Raw genomic sequence first — 26,910 nt, 5'->3', positions numbered from 1 at the left:
ACCATATAGTATTCTGTGCCAAATAACCACACAGCACCATGGGAAGAATCCCAGCATTAAAGAGATGGGCCTTTGCTTCAGGGAAGTTGCCAAAAGGCAACTCAGTCAGCTGTCCCCTACTTGGTAAATTCTGGGCTCAGCTCATCCTCAATGTACAGGCCCTGTACTTCTTTTCTCTCCCCTATCCCCACTTCATCTGTGTGTGTGTGTGTGTGTGTGTGTGTGTGTGTGTAATAAAATTTTCCCCAAACTTACACTTGCCAGAGGCTTTATCTCCCCAGCATTATCATGCTCCCAATCCAAGAAATAAAGAATTAAGAGCTGCTTGTTGAATAAGAAGGTATTTCATTTCAGAGTCACATGTTCTCTACAGGATAACAGAGATACTTCAATATTAGCTGTTGTAGCAAAAGCACTGAAAAAATAGGGAGACCTTTTTATTTTTTAGAACACTGAGCACTAAAGAATATGTAGTAAAAGGGAACATCCTCCACCAAATGAACCCCTAGATCACTTCTTCAGAGTACTTTTCAATGCTTTTTATTTTTTTCTTTCCAGAAATCCCCACAGGGACTGTGGCACATTTGAAGTATAGACATGTGTCATCCCTCCAGGTGTTTGTGTGATCAGAATATTTTATGGTATCCTTTGAGAAAAAAAATGTAAGTTGATTATATTTGTCAAATAATAACCACACCTTTGGTTTAAGTAACATCTTAAGAAACTAAAACTGTTTCATAAATATTGCCTAATCACTCTGCATATGTTGCCTAATAAATAATTGAGCCTCTTTTAGCTATCTTAAAGAGAAACAAAATTTTCTTAAAGAAGCAACTTTTTTTTTCATTTAACATTGTTTTTTCTATAATACGTTAAGTATATGTGATTCAGTGTCAGGAAATCAGCGCTGATTGGGGGTTCATAATTCTAAAAACAATGGAGTGAAAAAAACCCAAACTAGGTGTAGCAGAATCAGTCATCTTCCACTAGGCTGTTGTTTCCGGAAATGACACATATCTACAAAATGAAGGCCAGTTCCAGATGTCTTACAGTTCTTATGTATATATATTTTTTCCTTTGGAATGCTGACAGATTTTTAATTACCAAGATGAAAAAATTTTTGGAAGCTACCCGATCTGATCAGATAAGACAGAAGAATGTAGATGCAGAGTTCTTTAATGGGGAAAAAAAAGATCTCTTGATATTCACAAATAACTTAGTGTATACTTATTTCCATATACTTATTATACTTCTATTACATAGGCAACCTCTTTGTCTTAGAGATGTTTCACTTAAGGGTCATTCTTTGTGACTGATATGTTTCCATTTCTTAGAATGTAGTTTCAGAAGAGTGGACTAAAGATTCAAATGCAAAGAAGATTTTTCCCCCTATTTGCTAATGACTAATTATTAACATCGAAATCTAGAGACATTATTTTCCAACTAAAGCACACATTTTATTCACTTAAGTGCCTATAGCTCTACTTTAATTTTTAAAAAGCACTGGTTGCCTTTATATCTTTTATAAGTGATTTGATCAAAAAGTTTTTTTGGTATTTAATTAAATCATTAACCTTCAATGATTTTTTTTCCCCTTTCTTCTTTGAGTAGAAATAGTTGTAGCCCCATTTAATACCAGTATGTTAAAATTCTTAGGGAACTAAACTCCATTTCCCTAAGCTTATCTATTCATATATTATAGATCATTTTCTGATTGTCAGTTTGCATTCTAATCAAAGTTTAAAAACCATGATTAAGAAAGAAACTACATCAACAACTTTATGGTTCTTATTTTTGTGGTAAATGTGAACGTTGCATAACATTCTTTTTAAAAACAATCTTCCTAATTAATGTCAACATTTCTTTTGTTTGTTTTTTTAAGTTTGGAATCATCCTCTTTGGAGCAGTTTGCACCCCAAAATCAAATTCACATAAAGATCTTGTATTGTTGAAAGACAACAGCAGAAGAGAAATGTCATCTAATGAGCAAGAGAAGCTTTTATCTTACAATGGGGAAGTCCTTATTTTTCAACTGTCACAAGGAGACTTGGCAGAAGAAGGGACTGAAAAAACATCCAAATTACATGTGAGAAGAATGACATTTAATAGAAGCACAAGAACATTTATTCAGAAGTCCACTGGTATATTTAGCATGCATGGAGAACACTCAAGTTTTGAAATGATTTGTTGCAGCTGTACAGCAGACTTCAGAACAGGAATTAATCTCCCTTGTGTTTTGATAAGAAGAAACAAAAAGAAAAGTGTTTTTAAATATTTTTTATTGTTACTTCACAGTTCTAATGAATTTGAACAGCAAGTGAATTTTACATTAGACTATGAGATGAAGGATGACATAAAGATACTTAATGGCCCATCAGTCTTGTGGAGACGTAACAAAACTTCCTTTTATATTTCTTCCCAAAATGACACAATTGTCAGTGCTCCAGTTAAATTTTCTTCCATCAAGTGGGCAGGGGAGGTTGAAAATCTAGGTACTATTTTATTTGGAGTAGGAGAACCTCATTCCACTAAAAGAGAAAGTAGCCAGAGATCTTCAAAGTCAGATTATGCAGTTTGGGGAACTGAATTTTATGCTTATTCTATTGAAAATCAAAAAATACTAAGTGGTGCATATTTTTTGCCTCATGCTTATGGCAGTGTGGTAACTTGTATACATATTTGTGCAACTAAAGTAGTGAATACTGTGTTAAGAATTTCACTGATTGTTCTAACTCAAAAGAATCAGCTTATTTGGTTCCAAGATGGTGTCCCTAAAAATATGTGCCAGCTTCCATTTCAGGATCCCTGTGCATTACAAGTTATGACTTCAAATGGTGGAGACTTACTCTGTATTATATCATTTAAGTCCGGTGATGTTTGTGCCATCTGGAAAAAAAGCTTTCAGGTATAATAACTATAGAGTATATCTTAGTGTATTTTCAATGAAGGGCTTGCCTCTTCAAAAGAAAAACTCGGGCATCAATTTTATCTACTTTGTTACATGGCTTTCATATCTTTACTTAAATGCTACCTGCTTGTTTATTTTACTGCTTATATTTGTTTTATAGGTAAAAACCCTTTTTAAAAAAAGAATAACTAGTTGGGCATTGAATTTAGACTACGATTTCCAAGTTTTTAATTTATAAGATGAATTTTATTTTATTGTTTTATTTTATTTTTTTATAATAACACACTATGGTAATGTACTTATAATAATAAACATATTTATTATATTTATTTCATTATTATTTATAAGATGGTGGATTTTTTATTTATAAGGAAATATCATATGGATTTAGCTATCATAGAAACTATGTTATAGTTTCTGTAAGAGCAAAGTGAATCACATGTCCAGCTCAAAATAAATGATCAGCTTACATGGAGTTGTTTATTTATTTTACTATGCTCTCTGAATATAAGGCACTTTATGGAAACCTAAAGAAACTTATTGTGCAATCTGTTATATTGGTTAGTGTTAATACTTTTCCAAAACTTTGCTAGGGGCATTTTCACTATTTTGTTTTGTTTAGAAAATGATGGTCAAGATTAGTATACCTATATAATGATTATCTGCACATCTCCATGTTTTTTAGCATAAGGTTTGGATATTTGCTAAAAATAGTCTCTCTCCTCTACATGGGTGTTTAGAGATACAGAAAGGTAGAATTGTATGTTTGGGATCTCCTTCTGCTTTGTTCTTACCTGTGTATCACTTTCCCCTATTCCAGTACACCTAATATCAAGGTATTCTTGTGTAGTATTAAACTAGGCATTTTATAAGCAGGTCCCACCCTGCCAAGATGATGTCCCAAAAGCAATGTAAGGTATGCCATATACATATTCTCCTTTGTCCCAGAAAAAAAGGCAAAATACACAGAACATGCTGTGATCTTGTGCATCTTATTCATTTAATGCATGATAGAGGCTGTGTGATGCAGTGGAAAGAATGCTGAATTCAGAGTTACACAACATGGATCTGATGCCAAGCTCTGCTACCTTTGGAGCCTTGAGCAAGCCATTTGTGCTCCCTGGGCCTCAGTTTCCTTATCTGTAAAATTATATATATATATATATATATGTATATGTATATATATATAAAAATACATATGTATATTATATTAAATATATGGATATAATATAATATCCACCATCTCTTCTACCTCTAAATTGGATCCTATGAATCTACTCTAATTTAATACTGAAGATCATTGACTAATATGCTAGAGCAGAGGTGGGAAATCTGCGGCCTCAAGGCCACATGTGGTCCTCTAGGTCCTCAAGTGCGACCCTTAGACTGAATCTGTGAAGTTTGGATTCTGTACTCGAGGACCTAGAGGGTCACGTAGGGCCTCAAGGCTGCAGGTTCCCCACCCTTACGCTAGAGAATTCCAAATACACATTTTTACTTTATCAGTAGGTTTTCCTAGTGATGATAACAAGTTAAAGCTTTTACTGCTTGGAAACTAGCTTTAGAACTCACTTTGTGATAATAGCAATTGAACCAAATTCATGACTTCTGAAGATGCTAAAAGTTCTGTTAAAGGCCTTTTTAAGAGCATAAAATATGTTAACCGTCTTAATCTACTTTTTAAACAAACTTGTAAAGGATACAAAATTGTTTATTTAGTAAATCATATCTAATTGTAGATATATGATATACCTTGCATTGCTTTTGGTACATAAAGTAACTTTATTGACAATAAATGATAAATATTAAATGTTATAAGTAAGAATGTAATCTAATTTTTTTAACTGTGAGTTAGTTATACTTCTTTGTAGCCCATGCACTCCTGCAGAATAAGAATGAATTGTTAAATCTACTAAGTGCCCCCTGCAAAGCCATTGTAGTTGCTTATATTTGCTTATCCAGTCAGGCTTAATTTTCTGTTTTTTAGATGATATCTGTTGTTTTTTATTTGTTATATTTGGTAGACTCCTAAGAATATCAACTAAGAACCAGTGAAGTCACTTAGTGTAAATGTCCCTGATTTATCTGGTCCAACCCTGTACCTGAAACAGGAATATCCTCTCCAGTATCCCTGCCAGACTCTTTTTAAAGAACTCTAGGAATGGTGTCCTCACTATCTCCTCAGGCAACCTTTTGCACAGTTCTAATAAACAAAGATTTTGTTTTCATAGAGATCCAAAATCTTTCTCTATGAAACATCTACTCATTATTCCTAATTCTGTTTTTAGGACTAAGAAAAACATATATGATGTTTATATATATAATCCTTCTTTATGACAACCTTTCAAATATTTGAAGACAGCTGTTGTGCCTTTCCCACTTGCCCTTTCCAAGACTTGTCTTCTCCAAGCCAAAAATCCTTAATTCTTTCAACCAGTTCTCATATGACATGGTTTTGAATCTCCCTACTATGCTGGTTTCCTTTGGGTGAACTCCAGTTTGTCAGTGTTTGTCATAAAAAGTGAGTTCCAGAAGTATAAAAACTATGTTATATTTATCATATGGCATCTGGTCAATATGGAATTGTCCCCTCCCTCATTCTGGACACCGTGCCTCTGCTAACATGTCCTGCGGCCCTCTTGGCTTTGGGTGCTATTCATGCTCTCTAACCATCATCTTCCTTTTACTTTGTCTCACTGAATTCTCCTTGCAGGTTGCATCCAAGTGGCATCAAGTTAAATCAGTTCTGGTAGATGACTTTATTGGCACTGGAACTGAACAATTGTTGCTAGTTTTTAATGATACATTCAATACAAATTGTCTGACTTCATTCAAGATAACAGATCTTGGTAATGTGAACTATTCGGTAAGTTCTATTTATTGAAGTTTTTAAATTTTTTTGTGTTCATATTCTTTCTGCTCACATTTTAAAATGTTGGTAGTTTAATAGTGAGGGGGAAGAAAGTTTAAAAATTTTTAAATATATTTAAAGCAGATGTTATTTAATGCCTTCTGTTGACTCTCATTGTGATAATCTTAGGTGAAATAAGGGAACTACTGTGGACATCCAAATAACAGTAAAATTTAGTCATTAGCAATGTTATCCTACTGTAGCAATGTAATTATATGGGCATTTGTCCCTCTTTGGCTTAGAAACAAGTGATCACATTTTGGCACCTTAATGATAATTGAAGTAATTGTCAGTAAAGGTTCATGGTTGTATATCATGCTACTAATATTAATCGTAGTGCTTATTTTCTGGTGACCAGAAGATGGTCAAGAAATTGTAAGATTAACTTTCAGATTGGTCTGTATAACATCTAAGATTTTTTTCATTATTTCCTCATCCATAAAATGGGTTTAATAATATTTGTATTACTGGCTTCACAGGATTATGAAAATAAATCGATATGAAGCTCTTTGTACCAGCAAAACACTTTATGTGCACTTAGGTAGTTCTTATAACTTCTCTGTATCTTCCTTTTTAGAATGATGCTTTTGATCCCATGGAGAATGACTTATTTGAAGACAACCTGCAAGAGAATTATTCTCTTACAGTCCAGGCTCTGGAAAGAAGATTGCAAGTTAGTCTATAAGCTTCCTTTTTTTTGTGTTTCCTTATGTGGCTATCTCCTGGTGTACATGGAAGTATTGGCAAGGTCAAGGGAGGGTAGAGGGGAAGGTGACTGGTAATTTCATGGTGTAAGGGAACTGCCAGGATGGAAAGCACCCTACTGGCAAGATCATCCTTCATCAGCTCCTCAGTGACCTAGAGTCTTAGAGAATCGCCTAGGTCTCTGACAGTGTTGAGTGATTTGCATATAGAGAAACATGCAGTATGTGCCAAAGTGAACCCAGATTTGAACTCAGGTCTTATGGACTCTAAAATAGATCCTCAAAACAAATTAGTCATAGTCACTGGCAAACCATTTTACCTCCCTGACCCTCCGTTTCTTCACCTGTCAAAGAGGGATAATGCTACTTACAGTTAATCTGTATTGTAGTTCTAAAGTTTATTTGATAGCTAAACACTCATTTCTTGAGCAACTCTTAATTCAGTACATAAAAATTTATGAATTTGTTGAATATTGAGACCATTTGTAAGAAGATGAACTAGAGCCAATGCATGTACCATCTATAAAACTGGTTTAAAATTTTATCTGTACATCATTTCTAGTACATTATTAGAGTTCATAATTCGCATTCCATGATATCTTGGGACTGTTGACCTATGTTATTTTAGGCCCTCTTTCTAATGTATACATACTTATTTTTGTTTGAAAAGACTTTGTGAAAATTTGATGTTTTAAGAAATTATTTTTAATCTATCCTGATGGTCTTGATGTTCTCACAGTAGTTGAGTGATAGAACTTTGATGAGAGTATAGGAGAGTTCTTTTTCATATTTGTGTATTATGAATGGATGTTTATAATATTTTCCCTTTTAAATAAAAATGCTTAGTATTTTTAACCTAAAGACTTAATTATAATTTTTCTTGTGGAAAATAAATTTGTGCTACTTTGGGGAGAAGGCTTCATGAATCAGTGGTATGGCAAGAAATTTTGGAATTACAGCTGTTCACTCTCCATTTACTAGTGTTGGGGGGGAGGAATCATTCCCTTCTTGTGTTTAAGTATTTTAATCATTCTCTTCTTGTTAGTATTTTAAGTAATTTATTTTTTTAAATTATTGAGTATATTCTTTGTGTAAGACTTTGTGCTAGGCAGTGTTGGGAATTCAAAGACCAATAAGACCTTAATCCTCTAGTTTTATCCTCAGCTCTTATTCTCTAGGTCAAGGGTTCTTAACTTTTTTGTGTTCCTTTTGGCAAAGAGGTGAAGCTTATGGATCCCTATGTCAAATAGGGCTTTTAAATGGATAAACAGTTGCACAGACTAAATGAATTGTATTGAAATAGTTATCAGAATATTTTTAAAAGTTCACAGATAACCAAGTCAAGAGCTCCTTTCCTAGACATCTACATTCTAACAAAAGAAATAAGATGTGTGCAACAATTTAATACATGAAGTAAAATGTGACAAATAGAGTGAAAGGTGTATGGAATGTCAGGAACAGTAGTGACTTTTTTGGAAAAGTCACTAATAGCAGAGAAAGAGGTAAGCAGTGGGATGTTGATAAGCAGGCTGAAGCAGAAGGTCTGGGAAAGTGGAATGATGTTGATGATGATGGAAAATAAGGTTGGAACAATAAACTAGACAGATCATGGAGGTCTTTGAATGTCAAGCTAAGGGATTTGGACTTTACTATAGGCAATTAGGAATTATTTAATGATTCTGAGCAGAATAGTGATATGATCAAAGCTGTAGTTTAGGAAAATTAACCAATACTATATAAGGTGGATTGGAATGGGGAAAGACAGGAAGCAGGCCACCCAGTTGGGGATCTATTGCAGGTAACCAAGTGAGAAATAATAAGGGCCTGAAAGAGGGTGGTGGTAGAAGTAGAGGGAAGAGGACAGATGCCAGGAGATTTTGTTGTTTAGGGTAGACATTAGTTATCAATTGGTCGAATCTCACAATGCATCTTTTGCATGACCTTGAGCCTCTTCTGGGAAGAAGAGAGCTGCCATACCATTGTGCCAGTCTCTTGCCACTGTGGTAATAAGAGTGCCGTCCCATCATGCTACATCTCCTTCCCTGTGTCCAGCTTTTTACTTGAAGAGAAGAAACACCATTCTATTAAGTACCAGACTCCTCCCTTTCAGAAGAGGAAGAACACCATTCCATCTAGATACCAGCCTAGTGTCCTGCTTTCCTGCTTGAGGGAGGGAAAAATAACACCATTCCCTCAGTTCCAAGTACTTGCTCCTTTGAACTGCCTAAGGCCAAAGCATGTGGATATTGCAGATCCTTCTAAAATCTTCCCAAGATTAACAAATTCCTCCTGGTCTTACCCTGCTGTCTCAGTGATTCTGAACTCCCCTTGGTTGTCCAAACCCCATTCTCTGTCTCTCACTGTTTAATCCCTAATTTCTATTCCCTTCACCACCAACACCCTTCTCAATGTCCCACCCCTTCCTCAATGTCTCAGGAATGCCTACTCTATGGGCAGCAAATTTTCATATTAAATTTTCTGGCTCTCACTGAGTCTTGGCTCCCTCCTGATGGCACAACCTCCCTGGCTGTCCTCCACAGCACATGCTGCACTTTTATTCAGTATCCCAATTCACTGGTTGAGGTAGGGGAGTTGGAATATTCCTCCTTCCCCTTAACCTCTCCTCCTTTGAGGCTCACTCAATATATATCTATTATCAAGTCAAAATTCTGGTAGCTACTGTTTACTGACTTCCAGGACACTCCCTTTCTTTCCTCAGTGAGTTCTCACAATCTTTCTCTCCACCAACTTCTGCCTTTATAAAAGGGAATTTCAGCATATATATTGATAACTCTCTCAAACAACTTCACAGTTCCTCATCTTAATTTCACATGACCTATTCCTCCCCCATGTCTCAGTCACACACAGATGGTCATACTCTTTATCTTGCCATCACCCACAAATGCACCACTTCCATATTCATGAACTCCGAAACTTCCTTACTTCATCACAATCTAGTGTCATTCTTCCTCTCTCTCTGCCTTGCAGACCCAAACCATATTCTTCATCCATATTGTCTCCTCCAGTCCTTCAGGCCATCACTCCTGCACTAAAAACACTGTCATCTTTTCTCTGTCCCTGTTAAATTCTACACTGTCTTCTTGAATCGCTTGCCCTTTTATCATATCTTACCCTGCTAAAACTCAGCTTTTGATCACTCACACCATCTGCTGCTGAATGAAGGTTCAGAAAATTATGAAACTGTGCTAATTGGCCACTTTAAATGTGTGTTACATACCCTCACCTGGGGCCTTGCTGCTACAAAGCAATCCTTTTACACATCCCTAATTAACTTACTATCCCATTCTCCACAGCAGCTTTTCCAAACCTCCCAGGGCCCTGCCTTCTCCCCACCTTCTCAGCTGAGAATCCTGCCCCCTACTTTACTAAAAACCCACTGGGGCCATTTGCTAAGAGCTCCCTCTCTCCTTGTTGCCCCCCAGGTACCTCCTGCCACTGTCTTCTCCTTCACCCCATCTTCCTCCTTGCCAAGGCCAACCTCTCCATCTGCTCAAGGCGTCCCCTTCTCTCCCACCTTCTCCAGCAGTTTGCCCATTCTGTCACTTATTTTCAGTCTCTTCCTGTCTATTGGCTCACTCCCTACTGCCTGCAAACATGCCCGTGTCTTCCATATCCTGAAAAAAATCCTCACTTGCTCCTTTGTCCCTGCCTCTCTTGTGCCCTTTGTGACTGAACTCCTGGAAAAAGCCCATCTATAGTATGTGCCTCCACTTTCTCTTTTCCACTCTCTTCTTAACCCCTTACTATCTGGCTCCTGCTCCTATCATTCCACCAAAACTGCTCTCTTCAGAGTAACCAGTGATCTCTTAGTTGCCAAATCTCATCCTTTTTGACCTCTCTTCAGCCCTTGACTCTGTTGCGTACCTTTTTTTTTTTTGTATCATGGATTCCTTTTTTTTTTTTTTTTGGAGGGGGGAGGGCAGGACAATTGTGTTTAAGTGACTTGCCCAAGGTCACATAGCTAGGTAGTATGTCAAGTGTCTGAGGCTGGATTTGAACTCAGGTCCTCCTGACTTCAGAGCCGGTGCTCCACTCACTGTGCCACCTAGCTGCCCCTCACCCTCTTCTCCTTGACACTGTTTTCTCTCTAGGTTTTTGTGACACTTCGGTCTCCTGGTTCTCCTTCTACCTATCAGACTGTTCCTTCTCAGTCTCCATTGCTTGATCATCATCCAAGCCACCCACCCACTAACCATGCATGTCCCACAGGCCTTGTCTTAGGCCCTTTTCTCCTTTAATGCTATTTTAGTTGGTGATCTTATCAGCTCTCATGGATTCAGTTGCTATCTTTATGCTGCTTATGAACCTCAGATCGGCTCATTCAGCCCTAATCTCTCTGATGGCCTCCAGACATGCATCTCCAGGTGTCTATTAGACTTCTTGAGCTGTATGTCCTGTAGACATCTTAAACTCACCATGTCTGAAACTGAACTCATCATATTTTCCCTCAAATCCTCCCCTCTTCCATACTTTCTTGTTAGTGTAGTGGGTACTATCATTCTCTCAATCACCAGAGCTCAAAACTTAGATGTCATCCTCAACACCTCACTCTCTCTCACTTCAATCAGTCGTCAAGTCCTGACTTTTCTACCATCCTAACATTTCTCAGCTATGCCCCCTTCTGATACTGTTCCACTGTGGTACAGGCCCTCATGATCTCATGCTTGAACTATTGCAATAGCTTGCAAGTTAATCTTTCTGCCAGAAGTGTCTCCCGACTCCAGTCCATCCTTCATTCAGCTTGCTGTCAAGGTGATCTTCCTGAAGCACAGGTCTGACTGTGTCACTTCCCTATTCAGTTAACTCCAGTGACTCCCTATCACCTCCAGGATCAAATATAAAATCCTCTTTTTGGAGTTCAAAGCCCTTCATAATGTGCCCCTCTAAACCCTTTCCAGCCTTCTTACTCCTTACACCCTCCCACATACCCTTAGATCCAGGGCCAGTGGCCTCTTTGCACAAGACACTCCATCTCCCTTACACCCTTTGGACATTTTTTATTGGCTGTCCCTTGTCATGCCTGAGATGCTCTCCTCTTGCCTTCCCTGGCTTCCTTCAAGTCTCAGCTAAAATCTCATCTTCTACAAGAAGGTTTTCCAGATCCCTCTAAATTCTCGTGCCTTCCCTCTCTTGATTATTTTCAGTTTTTCATGTACATAGCTTGTTTGTACATAGTTATTTTCATTTTGTCTATTTCCATTAGATTGTGAGCTATTTGATAGCAGAAACTGTCATTTTGCCTTTCTTCGTATCCCCGGTGCTTAGCACTGTGTATGGTACATCTAGGTGTTTAATAAATGCTTATTGACTGACTAAGAAAGATTCTTTAAAGATGACTTGAATAATTGGATGGAAAGGTTTTTTTTTTAAAGTATGGAAATGTTTGAAAAATGGTGTAATAAAACTTTTGAACTCTTAGTTTTGACCAAATCCTTCTACCTTCTATTGAAATTATAACTATGGGTAACATCTTTTCTTCAACCTTACAGATTGGTTTGGCATCTATTCAAGAATTGCAGAAGCATCTCCTACTTAAGGAAAGAGTTCTTTCAAAATCTTGCAAAGCTTTAGTAGGCCTTGTTCAAGGGAAAGAATATATTCCACCATGCGAAGATGAGGTAAAATTAATCATATGACCATTATAACATTTTATAAGATGGAAAATTGAGATGTATAAAAGAACTCTAGTATTTAGGTGAATTAATATTTGGAGTATATTAGAAAATATTGTTTTATAGATTGAGAAGCACAATTCACTGAAAGCAATTGTTGGCTTTTTACTTGTAACATATCTTATAAGCATTAATACATTGTGATTGCAGTTTCTTCAGGAGAGCTATTGTTAGAAATAATCAGATTTACTGGAGAACTAAGGGGTCATTCAATTAAGCACTAAAAAAACCTTTTAACTATTGTCCATAAAAAAAAGCTTTTTAAAAATATATTCTGCATTGAATTAATTTATACACTAGTCAAGTTGTGGAGAAGAATTATGACCAATGGAATGAATCAATGCGAAGTTATACATGGTAGTTATATGGGATTCCATGCCGTCTTGGGAAGGGAGGGGGGAGGGAGGGGAGAAAATCTGGAACTCAAAATTATGTAGAACCATGTGTGGTAAACTAAAAATAAATAAATAAATTTAAAAAAAATATATTCTGCACTTCTTTGTCTTCTTAAAATTATAAACTAACCGAAATTTATTCTTGATTACTCAAGAACATCATTTTGAACATCAGTTATTATGCTATGTGATGACATAATGATGTCTTCAGGGGCTATAAGTTCATTTGCCTTTGTGCTAAATGGCCCAAGATGATCTGGTGTTTTTTTTTCTTTATTGTGTCTGTCTTTTATTATTTTGATGTATCTTTTTTGGCTATTAGCTGTCATGATGCTATTAGTATGCTTGCTTATAAGCACCACTTTCCGACCTTCTAATTTCTGTTGTTTCTAAATCTCTTATTGGCTTATAAACCAAGCATGCATGTAAACATCAGATTTTTTCAGTAGGTTGTTGTTTAAGTTTGCTGAACTTTTACTCCTCTTCTTTATTTTAAAGGATAGTTCTCAGGGAGGGATATGAGAAAGTAATATATTGGGAACTGTAGGAGATGTAAAAACAAAACACAGCAATAACATTTCTTAAAAAAAAAAAAGACAAGCATATTAGGATTGTGTAAAGAGAGTAAAATTTTTTCTGAGTGAGGGACCCTTACTTGGAGCAGCTTTAGTACATGGGCCATTTTGACTGCTTTTGTATCCCTTTTTGTTTACTCTTCTGGATTTTAATCATAATTCCTGAGAAGTAAAGTTGCTGACTATGTGAATCCAAATTACTTACAGTCATGTTTTTATAAGCTTCTTTGTTTTGCCAAAATGTTGTAGTCTGTTTTTGCTTTCTGCAGTTATAATCTATGTAATTAAATTCAGAAGTCTTAAAAAGGAAAAAAAAAATCTGCAATCTGGAAAATTTTTTTGCTGCCCAGAAAATTTTGGAGATTTATAATGATAGAATGCATGAATTTATAATGATAGAATGCATGAATTTGCCATCTAGTAGTTTTTAGGATTCAATTTTCAATTGCTTTAACCTTTGTAACCTTACATTATGTCCTTTGGGCCTCATCATGATTCTGATGAGAAATTTCAGTAGGATAAATAGATGCCTTGAGCATTTTGTCTAAAGTAGTTTCCTGTGTCTAGATCTTTTAAGTAATTTTTCACAGTTATCTTTTTTTGAGTTGGCAGAACTATAATTTCTTAATTTTTCTGGCAATTTCATTAGATTCTAACCCTTGTAGGTTGGTTGATCTTACAAATTCAGCAAAAAGTGAGTTATGGAGCATGAGAAGTCTTTTGGGTCAAACCTGACTATTCCCTCAAGAGACAGACTTTTCTCATTCTGTTAATTCCAGTCCAACAAACATTTTTAATTAAGCATTGTTAATTTATCCTCTTATATTGAAGGATCCATGCTAGAGTCTGGGGATACAAAGATATGTAAAAACAGTTGCTTCAAGAAATTTTTATTGTAATCACTAAAGTATTGTAATATAATTTAACATATGTTCATTTTTACTAATTCTTAAAAGAGATAAGCGCAGACAACTATCAGAGACTTTTAAGGCACCATAAAATATCACATCAATATATAAAACTCACTTTAGCCCTGAACTTGTAGGTCCAAGCAACCGCCTGCAAGGCTTGGGAGGCTGAAAGGAAGTTAAGAAAGTAGCCAGGAAACCAACAGGAACCTTTTAAGTTACATCTTTGGTAGGGACCATTTTGTTTTTGTCTTTATATTTACATGGCCTGAGGGCCTTGGCAACTTCCTTCTAACTTTGCTTATATGTTGTCCATCTGAGGATACTTCTGGTAAAGGACCTGGAAGGAGAATTTCTAGGATGTCTAATAATCTAGTCATAGAGCCTTATTGGCTAACATAAAAATTCTTTAATACTCTTGTGACAACTTGAGGATCATTCCTATTTTATTTTAGATAACTTTGTATCTTAGGCCTGATTAGCTTCTAAGAAAAGTTTTACTTCTAAGAAATTGTTATATTTGACATTGATATATTGAAAGGCCTAGGCAAGTAAAGAGATTTGTTATGTGGAAAAGGAGATAGCTTAGTGGTAAGTTTCATAAAATAGATTGATAGCTAAAATTTTGAAAAATTAAAACCTGTGTCTTAGATTGGATTGGATATTAGAATATTGTGGTTCCATTTATTATTTATGTGAAGAAATCCATCCCTTTTGTATTTTTATACAGTTTATATTAGCTTTCTTTATCAGTAAAAAGGTAATCAAAATTCATACCTTTTCTCCTTTACCTACCTTCATTCATTTTTGTCACTCTGAGATAACATACCTGACTATGTGAAAATCTTTAAAGAAATTAAATATTAGACAAAATATAAATTCTTTCAGACTCTAGGACCTAAATAAGCTGGTTGTTTTATATTGAATGTACTAGATCTAAAGAGATGTTTCTTTTTTTTTTTGTTTCTAAGGATGTTCTTGTTTCTCTCTGTGGTGATAAAAAAAACCTTCCCCATTCCTTGAATGAAAAGCTGTCAGACACATCTCGTGATTCAAAACATATAATAGAGAAGATGTGGTATCGTGTGCTGGATGACCACTTGGTTGTTGGAGTAGAAATCAAGAATTCTTTTATATCGTAAGTTAATATAAACTCTCATATCGTCATATTAGACTGATTAATATTCTAGGAATGAGTTTTTTTAATACTAAGATTTTTAGGTACAGCATACAGTATAGGTTGGTGATTCATCAGATGGAAATCGCTGAGTCAGTTTCTCTGGGTCCAGAACGATGGGGTAATAATGGTACTACCGAGATAGTCACATGCTATCTGTTTAGGATATTCAGTGATATCAATGGCTTTAAAGATGTTAATGACAGGACAGAAAAACAAAGGAATTATCAAAATAATAATGTGCCTATACCCATGAAATAGAGACTAGGACGGTGGCCGTGTAAGTAGAGAGAAGGGAATGGATGTGAGAGATGTTGTTGAGGGAGAATTGACCAGATTTAGCAGCCAATTGGTTATGGGAAGGGTGGGATGGAGGATAGTGAAAATTGAAGGATGACCGAAATTGTGAAACTGAGTGAGTCCTCAGGAAAAATAGGGAAGTAATTAGGATGAGGAGTGATTTTGTTTCTATTTCATTCTCTTGTTAACATTGTACTTTTCTTTGCAATAAAGTTGAGGAGTAGTTTGGGTTGTTTTTTATTTTTTCGATGCTCTATTAGTGAAGCAGAATCAAGGTGTTGGTTAGTCTTAGAAAAGGATTTATTTATTTAAGGAATTTAATACCATTCTTAGTCTTTGGGAAGATAAAATCTTTTAAGATATTTATAGTTGTCTGTTTCAAGAGGAGCAGTAGTAACAGGTTAAATACATGAATATTATAGTGCTGTAGCATTCAAGTTTGAAACATTCCTCAGTAAGACAAAGGGGGAAAAAACCACAAATGTCAGAATACATCTTTGCCCAGTTCTCCATCATTTTTGTCCAGTTTAAAAAAATGAACTTGTATTACAACAAATCTCTGTGGTTTTTACAGATTCCTAAATGATGTGACTTTATCATTGTTAATGGATCAAGCAAGTATTTCCAACCCTCCACTTATTCAGTGTAAAAACCGTATGATCAAGTTGGATAAGGTGTCTTTCCCTACAACATTGTCATCTCCATGTGAAACTGAATCAGCGGCAAAAAGAATTAAATTGATCATTCATAGCAAGGAAAGAAAAAACAATTTTCATGAACAGTCATCTGAGGCTGACTGCATCCAGGTATTTACAGTTGTTACAGCTCTTTCACCACTTTTGGCATTCCATAATTTTTGTTGTATTGTAATGCTACATGCCAGATGGGGAGAAAACAGTGGTCGGTTTGGAGAGAGCTGTACTGTACCTTGTGGGAGACTTTCTTTAAGTATAGAAGACATTTCAAATGGAAAATATTCGGTAACCTTACCAGAGAAGAATAAACCTTTGAAAGGTAATTTTTTATTAGTACGTGGTACATCATCTTTTTTGGTGACTAAAAATTTTAAAAGCTTAATAATTTAGATTTTTAGTTCATGTCATTTTTTTCTTATAGAACCTATGGAAGATCTCTTTGCACTTCTTGCAGTATTTCACAAATTTTCTTTTCAAATAACATCACCTGATTGTACGTTGACTTCAGTGAAAACATGGCTTCTTGGACACATGGAATGTGAAACAATCAAAGAATTTCCAGATAGCTTCTTTTGTAAAAGTCTAGGAGCTTTGCATGGGACACTTTTCAACTGGAAACAAAAAACACCCTTTGAAGGAATTTTAACAATATATTGCAGGTAAATTAATCTAAAACTGACATTTTCGTAGTGCCTTGAGATTTACAAAGTGCAAATAATAATAGCTAATATTTATATAGTACTTTAAGGTTTACAGAGGACTTTAAATAAATTTGATCTTTGTGACAATTATTAGTCAAGTGAACATGATTTTATTAAGCACTTACTATGTATCAAGCATTGTGAAGCCTAGAGATATTTAACACAAACAAAAAATGCATTCTTTGCCCTCAGGTAGCTCACATTCTTAGAGGGGATACATCATGAAAACAATTATGTATATAAAAGACATATTCAGTGTAAATAAAAGTTGATTTTAGAGGAAAGACACTAACTTTAGGGGAAGTAGGAGGAAGGGACCGAGGGGAAGGCTTCTCCCAGAAGTGGGATTTGAGCTGATTCTTGAAGTAGGCCAGAGCTGTGAAGGTTAGGAAGGGATGCTCTCCAGGCATGGCAGACAGCCAGTAAAAAGGCTTAGTTGGCTTGTGTCACTAGATCATTGAGTATATGGAGGGCAATAAAATATACATACATAAGTAATTTCCACCCAATTACATGTTAAAATAATTTCTTAAATCTTTTTTAAGTTTTGAGTTCCAAATTTTATTCTTCCCTCCCTCCTCCCTCTCTGAGATAGTAAGCAATCAGATATTGGTTATACATGTGTAATCATGTAAAACACTTCCATATACTCGTTTTGTACAAGAAGATTCAAAAGAAAAAGAATGAAAGAAAGAAAGTGAAAATAGCATGCTTGAGTATGTATTCAAACAGTATCAGTCCTTTCTCTGGAGGCAGATAAGATGCTTTGTCATTAGTCCTTTGGTATTGACTTGGATCATTGTATTGCTGAGAACAGCTAAGTCGTTCACAATTCTTTATGGAACAATATTGCTGTTACTATGTACAATGTTCTCCTGGTTCTGTTTACTTCACTTTCCATCATTTCATGTAAGTTTTCAGGTGCACATTTCACAGCATACACCAGGCCTACACAACTTGTGGCCTGCAGCACGCCGAAGGATTTTGGGCAGCCAGAGAAAAATGTAGAGGAAAGCATCCTTTGTATGTAGAGGAAATCCTTTAGTGTGCACAGCACATTGTGCAGGCCTGCTATATGCCAAGATAAGATCAAAATGGGTGCATGATTTACACATAAAAATGATATTACACATAAAAATGATACTGTAAGCAAATGAGGAGATTATGGAATAGGTTATCTGGCAGATTTATGGATAAGGGAGGAATTTAGGACCAAAGAAAATATAGAGAGCATTACAAAATATAAAATAGATAATTTTGAGTATATAAAATTAAAGTTTTTGTACAAACAAAGCCAATGCAACCAAAATTATAAGGAAAGCAGAAAACTAGGAGGGAAATTTGCAACAAGTATCTGATTAAAAACCTCATTTCTCAAATATATAGAGAACTAAGTCAAATTTATAAAAATACAAGTCATTCCCCAGCTGTTAAATGGTCAAAAGATATGAACAGGCAGCTTTCAGAGCTATAGTCATATGAAAAAATGCTCTAAATCACTGTTGATTAGAGGGGAGTAAAATATAGGGAGACTAGAAAGGTAGGAGAGGATCAGGTTATGAAGGACTTTAAAATCCAAACAGTGGATTTTCTTTTTGATCCTGTAGGTACAGGGAGGCGTAGAGGGGATGACCTGGTCGGTTCTGTGCTTAAGGAAGATCGCTTTGGCTGAGAAATGGAGAATGGATTGCAGTGGACAGAGACCTGAGGAAGGGAGACTAGCCAACAGGCTACTGCAGTAGTTGAAGCATTGGTGGTGCATTTGACTTTAATAGGGAAATTAGGAAGAAGGGAGAGCTTGTGGGGAAGGATAATGAGTTCAGTTTTGCATATGTTGAGTCTAAGATGTCTATGGGACATGTAGCTCTGTAACTCAGGAGTGAGACTAAGGCTTTAATATATAGATCTTGAAATCATCTATTTATAGATAATTAAATCCATGGAAGCTGATGAGATAACTATGAGATTATATAGAGGAAGAAGGGAAGAGACCTTAGCACAGAGATGTGGAAGGTATCGACAATTAGTAGAAGTGACCAGAAGGAAGATCTAGCAAAGAAGACTGAGAAGGAGTCGCCAGAGAGGTTGGAGGGGAAGCAGGAGTGGGAACTAGTGTCATGAAAACCTAGAAAGGAGGTGGTATCCAGAAGAGGGTGATATGAACAGTGCCAAAAATTGGGATTTGGCGATTAAGAGATCATTGATAATGGTGGAAAGAATGGTGAGGTCAGAAGCAAGATTGCAGAGGGTTTAGAAGAAAGGAAGGGGAAAGGAAAGGGAAGCAGTTAGACACCTTCCAAAGGAATTTAACCAGTAAAAAGAACTTTATTGGTTATTGAATAAAGTATTAAAGATACTACAATCTATATGAAGAGACTAATGAATAAATAATAACCTAGTTGGGGAAAAAGAAACTTGGTTGGCCATTTTGCAACTTTAAAAAAAATAACAAAAATAGAGCTTTGCTCAGCTACCATTACTTTGATTAAGGAGAAGATCAGAGACAATTTTGCTTCTTACTCACCATTCATCCCACTTGAAGTTGATTACCTAGGTACCCATGACTATTGAGGGAAGAAGGTTCATTACTTTTAAAAAAGTTGCTATTGATAAGAGGACATTCCTCCTTTGTAGTAGGCTGCTTAAGTTAAACTTGGCTCTGAGTTGAGGTCCTGTGGATATTTTGGAATACTGCATATATTGACACTGTATGTGTACTGGTTGGCTTTTTGATTTTATTTTCCTTTTTTTTGAACCTTTCCTTCTAGGAGTGGATGTCTAGACAGGGAATGGGAGACAGGAATATGTTTACACATGAATATTTTGTAGGAACAAAAAGCATCATTTGAAACACATTTTAAAACAAAACTTTAAAGGAAACAAATAAAGAGAAATTAAACTTGCCTTCCTTCTACCCTATCCGCTGTTGGGGGAATGGGATTTTTCAGTTTTAAATAAAAAGGATCATACCTCTTATCCCAGTCAATGGAATGGTTGATCTTAAGCCTGTTTTTTTTTAATCAATTCTTAAATACACTTGAAACTAATAAAGCAATCAGTGATGACAGTAGATATAACCACATAGAGAAAAAATGAACCAGAATGTCTGACTCTTGTCTACTTGAACATCTATTGTTCATGTATGTTTGCATATGATTACCTGCTATTAGTATGTTTTTAGAATTTGACCAGTGCCAGAAGGAATACCTGTTTATCATATGACATGTTTGATACATGACAGCTTTCTGTTATGACAAGATATCCTGATAAATTCACCAGGAACGGAGATTGTTTATTCTTTGAAGTTCCTAATTATTCTTTTATTTACTTATTTAAGCATATACGCCACATGTTTAGTGAAATGCTTAGCAGAATTTTTCCATTAGTTTTCTTTGCATATGGTTTCAACTTCAAATTCTTGTTAAGCATTTAGAGGGCAGACAATCAAAAATCCAGCCAAGCTATATAATGAATGCTTAAGTTTTCATGGGCTGGCACTTTGAAATTCCAAATTATTGCCTGTTCCAAATAACATCTATTGAGCTAGATGGTAGGTACTGTTGCACTTTAGAAGGAAGGAAGAAAGGACTCTATATTCTAAGTTCTTAATATGCTTTTGGTTTTTTAATGCATCTTAATGCTAACACATTGTCCGTTGCAGTCTTTGCTGCTATTCTTTATTGTGAGAGAAAGTTGGGGAAAGGAAGTGTTGAGCTTTTAATTAAGCTGAAAGAGTAAGACATCTCTGGTTTTTAGAGATGAGTAGTTTAGCTTTCTAAAAAATAAGACACTAATTTAAATATTTTAAAAGATATTTATACAAATAAGTCTAATAGAGTAAAATGGGATAGAAGCAGAGTTAGAGACAAAATACTTTTCAAAGATGTGAACTTTTTTAGATAATGAATAGCAAGGTTCAATTGGATTTTACTCCTGTAGGGCTTATTCATATTAATTAGCAGCCTGCCTCAAGTATATTATGTTGGTTCTCTTCAATATCAACATGGTTATAAATTACTAATTGAGAATCTGTAACGTGGTAGAGACATTGTACAGAAAACTCAACTTTATGATTTTTATAGAATATTTTTTCTTCATTCCAGGAATCAAACAGCTTTGTTCCAGTGCCTTCATGCTGTCACCCAAGTTCTCCCTATGAATTGTGTGATAAAACAACCAAAATCAGGAAGCAAGGAATTCCTTACTAACCAGTTGGCACTGTTTTTAGAGAAGGAAATCGTTACCCTTAAGAATTCTTTTTCTTCAGCGATATCTGAAGTTGACCGCAACTTGGCACAAAGGTGTGAAATAATCAAGAAAAACAGCAGCAGCAGCATGCCAAAGTCTTCTTCATCGGGCACAGAGGAAGCAGTACAGCAGATCAGAGAAGAGCTTCAGCAGGAAAAGGAACAAATCATGTGGGCCAGGAACCTAACACTGAGCAGTGCTATTTACAGAGAAATTACTTTGAAAGTAGCAGAGATTCAGCTGAAATCAGACTTAGCTGCTCAGAAATTGAATAATTATTAAGTGTTATACGCATAAATGTTTATTTAACTGCCACAGTAATTTGTGTTCCATTTGTTTTTGTTTTACATCATTGTGGGTGATCCCTTTAGAAAAATAAAGACAATTTTTTTTTGTCTCTTATATTTTGTGGTGTTACAGAAAATAGCTTGTCAAAAGTCCCTCCCTAAATAGTAGAAAGATATGATGTTAACTTTTGTTTTAAGTTTTCACACGCATGACATCTAACCTTCACTGTTATTCCACTTAAGCATTCCTTAAAGCCAGTCCTTTGTAGGGAGTGTCTGCAGGGAGTAAAGAACTCCCATGAGTGTCAGATTTACATGAAATGTGATGTCTTTGTTTATAGAATATGATCTACTTAGCAAAGTGACTAGATAAGAACTTTAGAGCTAAAGGCTTGAGAGATGCTGTTTAATGTCAACTAGAAAGTGTCGCTGAAAATGTCAGTTAAATCTTCAAGAACTTAATGTCATTTTCTACAGATATGTTTTATTTTAAATGGTTTACCCATGTGATTCTTAATTTACTTACAAATTGAGAATGTCTTTAAATCATTTAGAATTATAACTCCGGGCAGAGCAATATAGAATTACAAGTAGAACAACTTAAAGTGTATTGAACTCCTTGAGCTTTTAAGTAACAGTGAAGATTCCATTAGTTGCGAATTTATTTCAAAAGAAGCAATGAAGACATTCCAAGAGGCAAAAATTAGTGAATAGAGTGCTGAATTTGAAATCAGAAAGACCTAGATTCAAGTTTTGCCCATATTTAACAGCTCTGTGACTTTAGTCATACTTAGTGACTTTGGTCAAATCACTTAACCACTCTGGGCTTCGTTTCAGTTTCCTCATCTATAGAGGAGTCTGAATTCAGTGACTTCTAAGATCTCTTCCAACTTTAAATCTATTATCCTGTGATCTAATCTTTTGGGAAAAAATGGCACCTGGAGCAATAAGAGCGAGAAAAGAAGAAAAATGAAACATAGAAGCCACAGGAATGTCTCTTATTTATTTTTGAGAGGAATAGTTGTCAATTGGTGGTTAAAAGAAACCAAAATGGCTGTGAAATCTGTCTTGAAATTCTGGTATGCTGTTTTCCCCCTAAGCTCTAGGAGCATTTATTCATGATCAAAGAGTGTAGTAATTTTTAAAAATAATTTTTGAGTACATACTGTGTATAAAGCAATATGCTGAGTACTGAGGAGGATAGGGACTCCTGCTCCTGCATAAGTAAGCTTCTTCTTTAGTTTCTTGATATAGGCTTTATGACTGTCATCATTTTCCAAAATATGCCGTGTTTCTTTAGGAATCCATAGTGAATTAAGAACTATATAAATCTGTTATAGAATATCAAAGAGAAAATATCTTTTCCATAAATGAAAAGGAAGATAGTTCGGAGAAAATAGGAAAAATCTGCATAATATGAGATTAGGATACTATATTGAAAGAAAACAATGTGAATTACAAGATAAGATCTGCCATGAGTCCACATGAAATACATGAACTATATAAATTAAAATATCATGTACTCAATGTTTAAATTTGAGGGGAGGAGTAAACCAGAGAATTAGGAAAAGAATAAGGAAATTACAGAGAGGAGAAATATTTAATTGACTCTCCAAATCTGAATACATCACAAACAGCTTCTAAATGAATGAGATTAGCCTTCCAAGAGAATGTAATAGTGGTTCAGTTGGCAAAAGGCTATTGTATTAACACAGATCTTAGCAACAAGAATAGTAAAATGTTTTTGAATTTTATGAAGGGTGAAACAGATGATGGCAGGATACCACAAATGCATAAATACAGTTGAAAATAACATTTGAATTGAAAGAAAGCATTCGTTTTTCCATTCTGAAGAGCAGATCCAAAATAGCATCAAAAGATGTCATTAAACTGGTTTTGGGTTTTGAAACAAGGGAGGTCTGGCCTACTTAGGTTGAAATTTAGCTGACATGGACCACAAAGATGACAACTAGGGAGGGTAAAGGGGAGGCATGTGTTTGAATATTATTTGCATAAATAGTAATTCCCCATCCATGTCAGTTGATGAAACTCAAGACCATAACATGACTCAGTTCAAGACAAAAAATTCAAAATGCAACTAGTATAAACATGAATTTGAAGAATGTAAGAATTTGCTTTCAGTAGAAAGATCACATGCATGTTAATTTTGAGCTTAAGGAATGAACATTCTTACAGGATAACTTAAGGATAACTTCTTACAGTCAATTTTACTAAAAGTAAATAACTGATTGCAAAATAAAACAATTATGATGTAGAATAACAGAAATAAAACTAAACAATAGAGCAGTTATGGTGTAGAAATTTGGTACTGATACATTTAAAAAACCCTGGTGAACTTTTTTTACACTTACAGTTTTTATAACTTAAAGGGCGTTCGCACTTTTATGGTGAAAGCTTGTTTGTGGGTAAATTTTGTGTCCCAGAGTATTCTTGCATTCACTCAATATTATTAAAAAGCTGATATTAGATATTATTAAAAAGGCACGTCTGTTTGAAAATTTGCTCAGGCAGATGACTTGACTTGTCCCTAAGTCAGATCTGCAGTAGGAATCACGCCTCCCTATAACTCTTCTTTCCCCAAACCCCTCTGAAGACTTTCCTAATGTTGATACTAGCTTTTCTCTTCAGACTTCACATAGCACTTTGTTTTATATCTCTAAATCAGTAGTCATACATGAAACAGTTTGCATTTGTGTCTTTCCTCTTTATCAAACTCCATGAGGGCAGGGACTAAACTTGTACCTTGCACTTTTCCCAAGCCTTAATACAACATTCTCTGCTCATTGTGTGCTATTAATAAAGCGGTTTTGTGGCATTATTAATTACCTGAAGGCCTAGCTATCAGCTCGGAAATAGCTATCACCTATTCAATTCTTAAATAGACTTTGATAAAGAAAGAGGTGTGAAATTAATTTGACATAAGATGCCTCTTGTTATAATTTCTTTTTGTTTCAAAGGACAGAAGAAAAGCATATCCCCTGGAAGAGAAAAGAACCATTTTTATAGATCTTTTTGTTAATGTGAAAACATCCTTAGGAGTTCTGAAAAGGAAGACCTAAATTATTAGTGGTGCCTGTTTAAATTTATCATCCTGTCTTATCAGAAGCTTGTTTTACGTAGTCAAGTTCCCTCAGGACTAAGCCTAATCTCAACTGAAGCCAGTACTGAAGTCTAAGTCCAGAACAGATGGACCTTTTGGAAGAGGGAAAGGGCAGAGGGCCCTAGCCCTTTGGGCCTAGGAGTGGTTTTCATTGTTAGAGCAGTGTTTGCTTGTCTGCAGTTCCTATAGCAAGAAGTCCTAGGAGTGGGGACAAGTACTCAGATAAGGGTAGAGTTGATGATATGATATCCCAAGATATCTGGGGGTGGATGACTATGAAGAATGGTTTGAGGCAAGCTAGATGTCATTTAGATGAGTTTGCTTTTTTTCACTGGCCATTCAGCTAAGCCCTGGGGTATAATTCCAAGTTGACATTCCTGGAATACACTCCATCTTCACCCCCACCTCTGAGGATTCCTAGTTTTCTTCAAGATTCAGCTCAAACACCACTTTCTACATCAAGCCTTTCCTTATCTCCCCAGATGTTACAGCCTTCCTACCAGTCTGTATCTTGCCACTGTACCCAGATGGCTCCAGAGGAAAAAGTGAGGCTGGTGACTCTGCACAGCCCTCCCTCACTCAAATCCAATTCACTTTCATATCATGTCATCACCTCCCTGATGTCTTGGTCCTCTTCAAGAAGGAAGGACAAACAACAAAAACTTGAAGACTAATAGCATGGCACACCGAAGAAAGTGTTGGATTTGAAATCAGAGGACCTGGGTTTGAATATTGGCTCTGCCACATTCTAGTTATATGACTGGGCAAATCACTGAACTCTTCTGGGTCTCACTTTCCTTATCTGTAAAATATGGGGATTGGACTAGATGGATTTTATAAAAGGTAATTTTTATCTCTAAGTCGATGATCATAGGAAACTTTAAGTTGTCCTTTATAATACATTGAAACCTTCAGATTTTTTTTAAAATTAAATTTTTGGTTAATTATTAATTCCATACTGTCTCCCTCTCTCCCCATCCTGCACTAAAGAAGGTTCTCTCTCTCTCTCTCTCTCTCTCTCTCTCTCTCTCTCTCTCTCTCTCTCTATGTCTTACACACACACACACATCTGTATGTATGTGTATATACCTACACATATATGTATTATATGTGTGTGTGTGTAAAACAATACTATGCATACTTTTATTTATCAGTTCTTTCTATGGAAGTAAAATGAGCTGGAGAAGGAAATGACAAAACATTCCAGTGTCTTTGCCAAAAAAAAAAAAAAATTGGGGTCATGAAGAGTTGGACACCACTGAAACCACTGAATAACAACAAAATCTTAAAGTACTATACAAATGTGAATGATTATAATGATGATGAATAATCCGATGAAATATAGATTCCTACTGAAAATATCTTATAAGTTCTTATTGAATTTTAGAGATGAAAGATTCCTTAAAGATTATCTAGTCCAATTACCTCAATTAATAGAGTCCCATACTAATTTGGTACATCAAATAACTAAGACTTTGGCCACATAATCATGTTGATTTTCAGAAGATGAGAGTATGAATCAATTTCTGCTAATACAATTTTATTCTAAAGCATATTGTACTGTATAAAATTAATTTTTTAGCTAGAAGGCATAATGTTTTGAGCATATAAAAGATTTTAAAAGTGAGACTAAAATGAGAAAGAACCTCCGTCTGTCTACTCCCCCTACTTATCTGTCCTATTTCCAGCTGTAGATACTTTATATCTTTAGCCTATTCATTTCTGATGCCCCAGAGCTGCTAGTACCATTATTTATTTAGATCATGGGACTCCCCCCTCTCACCCCAGCCCTCCTTCCTTTCGATTTTTGTAGTTCTAGAAGTAGAGGAGAATGGCAGTTCCATTGTTAAGGTTTTCAGGGGTCAGGGGTTGAGGCTACATAAGCAAAGAATATTATGATTTTTCATTCTGGTCTTTATTTTATCTGTTTCTAATCTTGTTGGGGATAAGTAAGGATAGGAAGACAGAATGTTAACATCAATTGTGTGGGTAAATTCAGTGGAATTATAAGTTTATGCATATAGTCAAAACTAGGGCTAAAAGGAACCTTGGAACTCTAACCCATCACTCATCTTTTATAGAAGAGGAAACCCACAGAGAAGTCACTTGTCCAAGGTTACATGAGGAAGTCGTTTGTTGTTCAGTCATTTCACTTATGTCTGACACTTCATGATCCCATTTGGGATTTTCTTGGCAAAGATACTGGAATTGTTTACCGTTTCCTTCTTCAGCTAATTTTACAGATAAGGAAACTGAGGCAAACAGGGTTAAATGACTTGCCCAGGGT

The 26,910-nt window shown here is 35.6% G+C and overlaps 1 protein-coding gene across 1 annotated transcript in view; it reads left to right on the top strand.

The window, feature by feature from the left end:
* FANCB (FA complementation group B) overlaps positions 1-21,616 on the top strand; it is a 29,879-nt gene extending 8,263 nt beyond the window's left edge. Inside the window, exons 2-10 of the mRNA XM_036742999.1 lie at positions 559-662; positions 1,883-2,905; positions 5,622-5,774; positions 6,397-6,492; positions 12,034-12,162; positions 15,066-15,232; positions 16,146-16,585; positions 16,688-16,925; positions 21,071-21,616. Of these exons, the coding sequence (XP_036598894.1) occupies positions 639-662; positions 1,883-2,905; positions 5,622-5,774; positions 6,397-6,492; positions 12,034-12,162; positions 15,066-15,232; positions 16,146-16,585; positions 16,688-16,925; positions 21,071-21,497 (2,697 nt within the window). The 5' untranslated portion in view covers positions 559-638 and the 3' untranslated portion in view covers positions 21,498-21,616. The remainder of the gene's footprint in view (positions 1-558; positions 663-1,882; positions 2,906-5,621; positions 5,775-6,396; positions 6,493-12,033; positions 12,163-15,065; positions 15,233-16,145; positions 16,586-16,687; positions 16,926-21,070) is intronic.
* Positions 21,617-26,910: the final 5,294 nt, after the last annotated feature.

Source organism: Trichosurus vulpecula, chromosome 2 (genome assembly GCF_011100635.1).
Source record: "Trichosurus vulpecula isolate mTriVul1 chromosome 2, mTriVul1.pri, whole genome shotgun sequence".
NCBI classification, from domain to species: Eukaryota; Metazoa; Chordata; class Mammalia; order Diprotodontia; family Phalangeridae; genus Trichosurus; species Trichosurus vulpecula.
This window is presented reverse-complemented; position numbering and strand designations above follow the sequence as displayed.